Below are 11,376 nucleotides of genomic sequence, written 5' to 3'. Positions count from 1 at the left end.
CTCAGCAGTGGCCACAGGACTGGAAAAAGTCAGTTTTCATTCCAATCCCAAAGAAAGGCAATGCCAAAGAATGCTCAAACTGCCGCACAATTGCACTCATCTCACACACTAGTAAAGTAATGCTCAAAATTCTCCAAGCCAGGCTTCAGCAATATGTGAACCGTGAACTTGCTGATTTTCAAGCTGGTTTCAGAAAAGGCAGAGGAACCAGAGATCAAATTGCCAACATCTGCTGGATCATGGAAAAAGCAAGAGAGTTCCAGAAAAACATCTATTTCTGCTTTATTGACTATGCCAAAGCCTTTGACTGTGTGGATCACAATAAACTGTGGGAAATTCTGAAAGAGATGGGAATACCAGACCACCTGATCTGCCTCTTGAGAAACCTGTATGCAGGTCAGGAAGCAATAGTTAGAACTGGACATGGAACAACTGGTTCCAAATAGGACAAGGAGTACGTCAAGGCTGTATATTGTCACCCTGGTTATTTAACTTATATGCAGAGTACATCATGAGAAACGCTGGGCTGGAAGAAGCACAAGCTGGAATCAAGATTGCCGGGAGAAATATCAATAACCTCAGATATGCAGATGACACCACCCTTATGGCAGAAAGTGAAGAGGAACTCAAAAGCCTCTTGATGAAAGTGAAAGTGGAGAGTGAAAAAGTTGGCTTAAAGCTCAACATTCAGAAAATGAAGATCATGGCATCTGGTCCCATCACTTCATGGGAAATAGATGGGGAAACAGTGGAAACAGTGTCAGACTTTATTTTTTTGGGCTCCAGGATCACTGCAGATGGTGACTGCAGCCATGAAATTAAAAGACGCTTACTCCTTGGAAGGAAAGTTATGACCAACCTAGATAGCATATTCAAAAGCAGAGGCATTACTTTGCCAACAAAGGTCCGTCTAGTCAAGACTTTGGTTTTTCCTGTAGCCATGTATGGATGTGAGAGTTGGACTGTGAAGAAGGCTGAGCGCAGAAGAATTGATGCTTTTGAACTGTGGTGTTGGAGAAGACTCTTGAGAGTCCCTTGGACTGCAAGGAGATCCAACCAGTCCATTGTGAAGGAGGTCAGCCCTGGGATTTCTTTGGAAGGACTGATGCTAAAGCTGAAACTCCAGTACTGTGGCCACCTCATGCGAAGAGTTGACTCATTGGAAAAGACTCTGATGCTGGGAGGGATTGGGGGCAGGAGGAGAAGGGGACGACAGAGGATGAGATGGCTGGATGGCATCACCGACTCGATGGACGTGAGTCTGAGTGAACTCCAGGAGTTGGTGATGGACAGGGAGGCCTGGCGTGCTGCGATTCATGGGGTCGCAAAGAGTCATACTAAGCGACTGATCTGATCTGATCTGATGTAGGGAGACAGTCACAGCAATTCACTTGTATGGTCAGTTTTCTAAATGCTGTTTTGGGGCAATGTTCACACGAAAGCAGTCCACATACCAGCTACCATCCTGAGTTACCACATTTTTTTTAACACTCTTATAATATGAGGTATTATTACATCCACTTAAAAATGAAAAAACTGAGTTGCAGAGAAGGTACATAACCAAAGTCACACAGCCAGTAAATAGTGGAGTCAGGATTCAGACAGCTCAGAATGACTCCAAAGCTATGCCCTTCATCACGAAATGGACTGTCACTGAGACTGGAACCTTCTGATTCAGTTCCCTTTCTTCTGTGCCAAGGTTCATTGAAAAAGTTTTCTAATCCAGTCTAGCGGTAATTTCCAAAACTCAGAAAAACAACATAATTAACTTAAAAATAGGTTTTAAATGTCTTTAATGCTTGCACTTGAGAAATCTCGTACTAATTAGAATAGGTAGAAACAGAAGACTCTTGAGAGTGTTTTAAGATCAATTTGAGAGAATTTTCAAGAGCTTTGGAGGCCGACAGCATAGGCTCCTTTGTTTCAGTTTTCAATTTTTATTGTGAAAATTAAAACCGCTTCTAAGGAAAGTATATAACATGTATATGTATGTATGCATGCTCAGTCGCTTCAGTTCAACTCTTTGTGACCCTATAAACTGTAGCCCGCCAGGCTCCCCTGTCCATGGGATTCTTCATGTAAGAATACTAGAGTGGGTTGCCATGCCCTCCTCTAGGGGATCTTCCTGACCCAGGGATTGAACCTGAGCCTCCTGCACTGGCAGGTGGGTTCTCTACCCACTGAGCCACCTGAGAAATGCAAGTATATGTATAGTGCTGATTAAATACAAAACACCAGTCCCGGGTCACCCTTCCCGGTTATACAGTATCTGCTCCCGGTTACGTGCACATTTCTGCAGTGTGCACACATGACCTTTTCCTGGATAGTATCAGGACTGTTTCCTACTTGTTACTCTTGATTAGAATCAGAATCATTTTAGCAATACGTGGAAGAACAAATAGAGAAGGAGAAAACAATTCTTGTGATAATAGAGAAAGAACTGGAAGAAGGGAAAAAAGGAGATGATTAAACAGGATGAATGGATGATTGGATAGGTGGATATTTATGAGGAAGCTATTTTCTAAGGAGGCCTGAATGAATGGAGCTAAAAAGGAAAAAAAAAAAATGTAGAAAAAGAACAGGAAGAAAGAGCGGGCTGGAGTCGGGGGTAGTTAGACAGGCCTCCAAGTTTGAGAGCTGTGGGTTCTAAGAGCTGGTGGTTGAGCTGCTCCTGGAGCGAGTGCGGGGAGGGAAGGAGGGTAAGGGTGGCCTGAGTGTGAGGGGAGAGTGCATGGAGGCTACAGACAAGGGAAGACAACCCTTAGTTGTCTGAGAGTGTGAGGCTCACCCTCAGTGCTAAATAGAAAGACCGGATGCCCGGGCATTATTTTGTTACTGGTATTTTGGAGTGTTTCCTTGTTCATTTTGTTTAATACCATAATACAAAAAGGGCCATAAATGCATTTATTTATTTTATTTATGACTACGGTTTACGTCACTCTTTTTTTTTTCTTCCCAGGAGCCTTGCAAACAACAATCTCCAGACTCTCCCAAAAGATATTTTCAAAGGCCTGGATTCTTTAACAAATGTGTAAGAGGACCTAAGAAATCACTGATTAGTTAATTAATTTGCAGTAGTTAACAAAGATGTCTGGTGTTGATTATTAAAATTTTTAATTGGCTTTAAATTAAATGAGAAATTTAAAATTTTAATTTGTCTTAAATTTTGAATTTAGTTGGACTACTGTTTGAGTCTCCTAGGGTTTCCTCCACTATAGTTTGAAAACATAACCGTAAGCTTTCCTTTGATAAAGTGTGTGTCTTTATGGGAGGGACTGATGACAAGGGACTTTGGGGGGAGATGGGGAAGAGGAGAGCTAGATAGAAACTTCAAGAAGCCTTTTTTTTTTTCTCACGGGGTTCAGGAAATGGGGCTACAAAGGAAAAACACAAAGAAGTCTGGGTAACTGACAGAAAAAAGATGAAAGGTTACACCCATGGGTTGGTCAGTCAACAGAGAAACAGAGCAGGAAGTGGGGGAAGGGAGGAAAGTTTGCCTTTTCTGTCATTAGACTGAACAACAACCCTAGGCTTAATCCCCAGGAATTTGGCTTAAGCCCCAGGAAGGGAATGAACTTAATTATTTTTGACCCTTTTTCAAACAAAAGAGCTTTCAAACTTTGACTTTTAAGCCTCAGAGTGAAAGATCTTTGTAAGGAATTTGTATATTTTGCAGTAAGCAAAGCAAGTAATGTATGCCTAACCGTCTCAAAAGCAATTTAGCTTCAATAAGTGCCTTCCAAAACATTAGAAAGGTATTTAAATGCCGCAAGGTAGAACATAGGAACAAACAAAAGACGTGTGAAAACAAGAGTTCGTATTTATCAGGTCCTTTGCTATAGAATATATATTCAAAACAACTTTTCTCCAACAAAATTTGAGTCAAGTATTCTCTCCTAAACCCAGTATTTAACATCAAATCAGCTAGCTAGTGAAGAACTTTCTTTGTTCCTTGTAGTACTCCCCCAGCCCCTCCTCCATGTCTATTACCCCAATTCCTAAAAGATGGTTTATTTCCAAGAGAGTGTCAGAATCAGGACACTTTCAGAGTCTTGGACAGACCACAGTTATCCACTCTGGTTTACAATAGATCAGAAAAGTTGACACTCATTATTTCTGGGTCAGAGTAGTCTTGGGATATGAAGTCAGTCCTGCGAATGTCTTGCAAGTTAGATAACTCCATGGCAGACTTGGGGATATAGCTTATTTGGAGACCCTCTGGCCCAACCTTATGTCAGTCTAAACCCCACTCTAGCAAAAGAAAAATCACTTGAAATGGGCTCAGTTTCTCCAAGGAATCTTATCATGGGTTTGGCCTACCTTGATATGCCCAAATCAAGAATTATTTAAGAAGTGCAAGGATCCACGCCAATATGCCTTTTAGTAGATTTCTTGGTTTTCTTTATTCCTTAAAACACATTTTTAAGTGCTCCAACACAAAAATTATTCTTGTGCTGTGTGAAAAGTAGACAATACCTATCTTAGGAATTCTATGTGACAGAGACGAGTTTTAGGAAAGAGATTGGGTTTCTGAACAGAAACAATGCAAATAAACAGAACTGATGAGTTGGGATCATATGTGGAAATTTAAACTATTTGTGCTGTGCAGTTTATTACGGGCATGAGCTATTGTATGTCTGCATTAACTCGGCTGTATCTAAGTCATTTCCTATTAAAATTGAATTTGAAGACCATGGAATAGGATCAGGATTAATTACATCTGTGAGGAAGAAGAAAAGCAAATAGCTCACTTGATTTAATTAAATATAGTCCAACAGTCACTACATTCTGTGTTTTAGAACCTGTGTTGCCCAGTATGGTGGCTGCACACTTAAAATGTGATCCTAGTGTGACTGAGGAACTGAATTTTAAATTTTACTTAGTTTTAAAAAAAAAAATAAAATAAAAAACTAAATTTAAGAACTGATTTTTCTGTTCAATTATTGGAAAACTTTTAAGTATGCTTGGAACAATTTGGGTGTATGAATCTTTTTTTTTTCAACTGTGAATTTTATTAAATCTAAACACAAATCAGGAACTTCTGCTGAAATTTTATTATCCAAATTGAGATATACTGTAAGCATAAAATACACATTAGACTCCACAGAGACTTAATATAGAAAAAGCATGCAAAATATCTCATAAGTAATTTTTATATTACTATATGTCAAAATGATAAAATTCTGTATTGGGTTACATAACATATGATATTAAAAATAATTTCATCTGTTTCTTTTTACTTTTTTAATGTGTCCTTAGAAAATTTTTAAACTACATATGTGGTTCACATTGTATTCCTATAGACAGCACAGCTCTAGACTGAACTACCTTTGAATCCAAGAGGGAGTAAGTTATGAGGTTCCATTGACTGGAGTGGCTTGCAAGGGTGCACTGTGGTCCTCTCTGAGCCCAAAGTGAATGATCAGACAGGTTCAAGGTAGATTATGAGGCATGATATAAAACCAGGTGAGAACATCCTGCTCACATAATTGCTATGGTAAGAGTCATGCCTGTGAAGGAAGGACCCTTGTATATCAAAAGCAGCTGAAGTTTGTCTTTCAGTGACCTGAGAGGTAATTCATTTAATTGTGACTGTAAACTGAAGTGGCTGGTGGAATGGCTAAGCCACACCAATGCAACTGTCGAAGACATCTATTGTGAAGGCCCTCCAGAATACAAGAAGCGCAAAATCAATAGTCTTTCCTCCAAGGATTTTGATTGCATCATTACAGGTAATGTATTCCAAATTATTCCATCTTGTAAAATTAAGGGTTACATTTTTTTTTTTACATATGCAGGAACTGATATTTTTTATACATTAAAAACCAACTGAGCAATTTAAAGATATTATGAACCATTAAAACTTCATGTGTTTAAAAGCAAAGTAAAATTGCCATTTCACTGTTTCTCTAGAATAAAAGTATTTCTTATGGACATTTGAGATCTAGCCAACGAATGAGGCATTAGCACAGCTACTAATCATCATTTTCAATTTTTACAGAGTTTGCAAAGTCTCAAGACCTGCCTTATCAATCACTGTCCATAGACACTTTTTCTTATATGAACGATGAGTATGTCGTCATCGCTCAGCCTTTTACTGGAAAGTGCATTTTCCTTGAATGGGACCATGTAGAAAAGACCTTCCGGAATTATGACAACATCACAGGTATGAAAAGGCTGATTGTATTTTGAATGGAAAGTTAAACTGCTTGGGTCAAGGGCAAAAGGAAAAGATGAGTGGTATCAGGGAATGCTTTGGGCAGGTTTGTGGTTTAGTCACTAAATCGTGTCCAGCCCCTGCAACCCCATGGACTGTAGCCCACCAGGCTCCTCTGTCCATAGGATTTTCCAAGCAAGAATACTGGTGTGTGTTGCCGTTTCCTTCTGCAGGAGATCTTCCCGATCCAGGGATCAATCCTGTGTCTCCAGAACGTTAGGCAGTTCTCTACCAGTTACCAGGTTTAGAATCATTTGAATCCTAAATCTACCATTTGAGATTGTTCCCTAAAGCTTAATTTCCTCAGTTGTAAAATGGTAATACTAATACTTAACTTGCAGGGCTGTTATAAAATAACGAGAGCATATGTTCAGGAAACTTAGCATAGGACCTATCTTAGTAAATATGCAATAAAAAGTGGGTTATTTTTCTTGAAAGAAAAAGTACTGGATTAAGAATTATGAGTTCTATCTAGGTTCTGCCACAAACAAACTAGTTAAGCCACACTCTCACTGGGTCCATTTTTTTAACCACAGAATGAGTTTATTTTAGACTGATGAAATCTCAAACTTTATTGCAAAAACATTACTTCTGCAAAATGTTCATGTATGACTTGAGACATAAGTGTTTTATCGTCCAGTAAATTTGGGACCCATATCTCCCTCTTGGAGATTCATAATAACACACGTTAGAGGCTCTGAGAAATCCTGCAGTGAGGACATAAACCTCTTTCTAATATTTTTTGCATTTAATTTAATGATGGAAATCTTTTTTTTTTTTCCATGAAAACTTTTACTTAGGTCACCTCTTAAGTTTCTTCCTCATTTCAACAACTTTTAAGTGTTTAAGTCATAAATTAGAACATGAGGCTCCCTCTGAAATCACCTTCACATCAGCATTAGCTTCTAACACCCTTAAACTTGCTTCTGAGAGCACTCCCACATCCCCATAGAAGGTTTCCACTTGACAGGGCCGGGGTAGTTATAACTAGATTTTGTTGGCAGTCATCAACGCTATTGCTCAAAGGATCAGGACAGGTTTGGGTCTTGCCTAAGACTGAGGTGCCCAGATAACTGAATCCCCTCCAAACTGAGACCCTCCTAGAGTCCTCTTTCCTTCTCAAGGAGAAAGGCTATGCTTCCCTTTCTCCTGAAGCCCCCTCAGTTCTCCAGTGGATTGCAGCAGGGCTTTGTGCAATCTAAACCAGCTTCTTACATGTGTGCTGCTGCTGCTGCTAAGTCAATTCAGTTGTGTCCGACTCTGTGCGACCCCATAGACAGCAGCCCACCAGACTCCCCCCGTCCCTGGGATTCTCCAGGCAAGAACACTGGAGTGGGTTGCCATTTCCTTCTCCAATGCATGAAAGTGAAAAGTGAAAGTGAAGTTGCTCAGTCGTGTCCGACTCCTAGCGACCCTGTGGACTGCAGCCTACCAGGCTCCTCCGTCCATGGGATTTTCCAGGCAAGAGTACTGGAGTGGGGTGCCATTGCCTTCTCCAACATGTGTACAGTCTCTCAATTGCTATGAATGAATCTTTAGATAAGCACTTGAAAGAAAAATGAGTCATATATTTGCAGACTTCCAGATGACATCATCTAGTCCAGGATGATGAATATATGTCATATATGCAGTCACTATCCCCTCCCTCACCCCATACAGACATTGTTAATCTAGCATGATGTTCTTTCTTGCAGAGGATAGAATCCTTCTTAATACAGTTCTCCAGGGAGTTCCAATCAGTCAGTCGACATTGGTACATGATTGAAAACTAGTAGCCATCTCTAAGGAAAAGGCGATGGCACCCCATCCCATGGACGGAGGAGCCTGGTAGGCTGCAGTCCATGGGGTCGCTAAGAGTCGGACACGACTGAGTGAATTCACTTTCACTTTTCACTTTCATGCATTGGAGAAGGAAATGGCAACCCACTCCAGTGTTCTTGCCTGGAGAATCCCAGGGACGGGGGAGCCTGGTGGGCTGCTGTCTATGGGGTCGCACAGAGTCGGACACGACTGAAGCGACTTGGCAGCAGCAGCAGCAGCAGCCATCTCTAATCTAGTTCCAACTTTCATTGTATAGAAGGGAAAACTGAATCCCAGAGAAGAGATTTTCTAAAGGTCACAGAATCAGCTGAGTCTTGAAAAGGGTCATAAATAGAATAATTTTGCCTATGCATGCAGCCAAAAGAGTTGATGCGGAACTTATTACCTCAAAGCCCTTAGAGCAGCAGTTAGAAAAAGCCTGGGGCTAGATCTGCCTTGCTCTCTTTGGGCTTCCAAGAACCAACCTCCCTCTAGAAGATCAGAATCTATTGATAACTTAAACTCTTAACAAAGGATACTGAGCTAGGCTTCTGACAGACCCCCATGTAGTTTTCTGAGATTTCCCAAAGTAACTTTCAGGAGCATCGCCCATGACTGTACCCCTCTTTCACTTTTCTTAAGGATTCTTCTTCTTTCTCTTCTGCCACTAGTGACCTAAAGCTTCAGAAAAATCCCAAGTGACACCCGTCTTTTCTTAGGGGAAAGTTAATCGATTCTAGAGCCAGAAGCCATTCATTACAGAGAACACAGCAATTGAAGATAGCCATGAGCTGCCCAGGCCACTGCTCAAGACTTGGCCTTGAGGTTGTCCTAGAACCTTGTGGAATCCAAACCCAAGGTGGAAGCCCCAGTACAGCTAACTCCTCACCCTTGGTTAAGTTAAAAGCATAGGGACACTGGTAGCCTTGGGCTCGAATCCCAACTCTGCCTTCTAGCAGCATCGAACCTCTCTGACTTTCAGCCTGCTCACCTGCAAAAGGAAGGGTAATAATAATATTTATCTTTTAAGATTGGTGGGAAATTTAATTTGATGATCTGGCAAAGCATAAAGTAGGTGATTTATGGCAGTTTCCACTACAATTACTATGACTAACTCATGATACATCAGGGAAAGCAATGATCCTTTTTTATAAGAAGTGAGAGGAGAGGGAGCTCCCTGACAGTCCAGTAGTTAGTACTCACTGCTTTCCCTGTTCAATCCCTGGTTGAGGGAACTTAGATTCATGTGTGGCTTGGCCAAAAAAAAAAAAAGACAAAGAAGAGGGACTTCACTGGGCGTCTTCCCTGGCAGTTCAGTGGTTAAGACTCCACACTTACAATGAATGGGGCACAGGTTCAACCCCTGGTGGGGGAACTAAGCTCCCACATGCCACGTGGTGCAGCCAAAATTTTTCTTTTAAAAATTAAAGACAATGAAGAAGAAGAAGTGAGAGGGAAAACTCAGGCTTTAGCCATGTGTCCTGAATGTCTAGTACACATTGGATGTGACAAGACAACTCTGTTGTTGGTAACAAGGCCCCATGAGGCAAAAAGGCACCGTCTTGTTGCCACTGGATCTGATTAAAAAACTGACTTTGCCTAAACAACCAAAGAAATCTCTTATTTCAGGCTGAAACAAGGTTTTGGTGGCAGCTGCATGGTCTCAGCCTGTGTATTAACAGCTCTAAAAGAGGACGGCCATCCTCCTAATCTCTCATTTGTCTTTCCCAGGAACGTCCACGGTAGTGTGCAAGCCTATAGTCATTGAAACTCAGCTCTATGTCATTGTGGCCCAGCTGTTTGGCGGCTCTCACATCTATAAGCGAGACAGCTTTGCAAATAAATTCATAAAAATCCAGGATATTGAAATCCTCAAAATCCGAAAACCCAATGACATTGAAACATTCAAGATTGAAAACAACTGGTACTTCGTTGTGGCTGACAGTTCAAAAGCTGGTTTCACTACCATTTATAAATGGAACGGAAATGGATTCTACTCCCATCAATCTTTACATGCATGGTACAGGGATACTGATGTGGAATATCTAGAAATAGCCAGAACACCTCAGACTCTCAGAACGCCTCATTTAATACTGTCCAGTAGTTCCCAGCGTCCTGTCATTTATCAGTGGAACAAAGCAATACAATTATTCACTAACCAAACTGACATCCCTAACATGGAGGATGTATATGCCGTTAAGCACTTCTCAGTGAAAGGCGATGTGTACATTTGCTTGACAAGATTCATTGGTGATTCCAAAGTAATGAAATGGGGAGGCTCCTCATTTCAGGATATTCAGAGGATGCCATCACGAGGATCCATGGTGTTCCAGCCTCTTCAGATAAATAACTATCAATATGCAATTCTTGGAAGTGATTATTCCTTTACTCAAGTGTATAACTGGGATGCAGAGAAAGCCAAATTTGTGAAATTTCAGGAATTAAATGTTCAGGCACCAAGATCATTCACGCATGTGTCCATTAATAAACGCAATTTTCTTTTTGCTTCCAGTTTTAAGGGAAACACACAGATTTACAAACATGTCATAGTTGACTTAAGCGCATGACACACCAAATTCTGTGGCTGCCATCAGTAACTTTCTACAGTACATGATCCGGATGAACTCAAATGCATGATGACTCTTCTTTTCACACTTGCAAATGAATGCCTTTCACACATTGAGACTGCTAGAACCAAGCACTGCCCGTATCTCCATCCTTACCTGTCCAGTCCAGTGGTGTGGGAAGTTACCTTTTATAAGACAAAACTGAATTGTGTAACTGTTCTTTGCAGTGAAGATGTGTAAATAAGCGTTTAATGGTATCTGTTACTCCAAAAAGAAATATGAATATGTACTTTTCCATTTATTTATTCATGTGTTCAGAAACAACTGCCAAATAAAATGTTTACATTTTCTTTCATATCCCAAAGGTAATTATTTACAGGAGTTATTTTATTCTTGGTGATAGTATATTGAGTAAAGAGTTTTATACAGTGGGGTTATATTTGGATTGAGAATTTATATAGTAAATAATGATTGAAGATGAACATTCATATTGATTGCCTATCATTTATTATCAGGTTGATGAGCTGAGTTTGAACATTCAAATGTGTTTCTAAAGTGCATGGCTTTGGGGAACACTTTGGGGTGAAATAGTGACCAATGGAAGAAGAGTAGACAAATTTGCCTGTTACAAGATGGCTAATTAGACAGTTAGGCCCATCCTTTCCTATCTGATAGCTCCAGCTAAAAATATCATTTGGAGAATTTATAGAAGCTAAATTCAAGATTTTGGATTTTTAAAACCTTCTTCAGGGACTTCTAAATGTCTGACTCTCGAATCACCTGACAGCTGAC

General features: G+C 40.4%; 1 protein-coding gene across 3 annotated transcripts in view; it reads left to right on the top strand.

Moving 5' to 3' along the window:
- LGI1 (leucine-rich, glioma inactivated 1) overlaps positions 1-10,948 on the top strand; it is a 40,540-nt gene extending 29,592 nt beyond the window's left edge. For all 3 annotated transcript variants that reach the window (XM_010842176.1, XM_010842175.1, XM_010842174.1), the window contains 4 exons: positions 2,960-3,031; positions 5,563-5,732; positions 6,002-6,166; positions 9,749-10,948. In XM_010842176.1, the coding sequence (XP_010840478.1) occupies positions 2,960-3,031; positions 5,563-5,732; positions 6,002-6,166; positions 9,749-10,584 (1,243 nt within the window). In that variant the 3' untranslated portion in view covers positions 10,585-10,948. The remainder of the gene's footprint in view (positions 1-2,959; positions 3,032-5,562; positions 5,733-6,001; positions 6,167-9,748) is intronic.
- Positions 10,949-11,376: the final 428 nt, after the last annotated feature.

Source organism: Bison bison, unplaced genomic scaffold, assembly GCF_000754665.1.
Source record: "Bison bison bison isolate TAMUID 2011002044 unplaced genomic scaffold, Bison_UMD1.0 scf7180017864172, whole genome shotgun sequence".
Taxonomy (NCBI): domain Eukaryota; kingdom Metazoa; phylum Chordata; class Mammalia; order Artiodactyla; family Bovidae; genus Bison; species Bison bison.
This window is presented reverse-complemented; position numbering and strand designations above follow the sequence as displayed.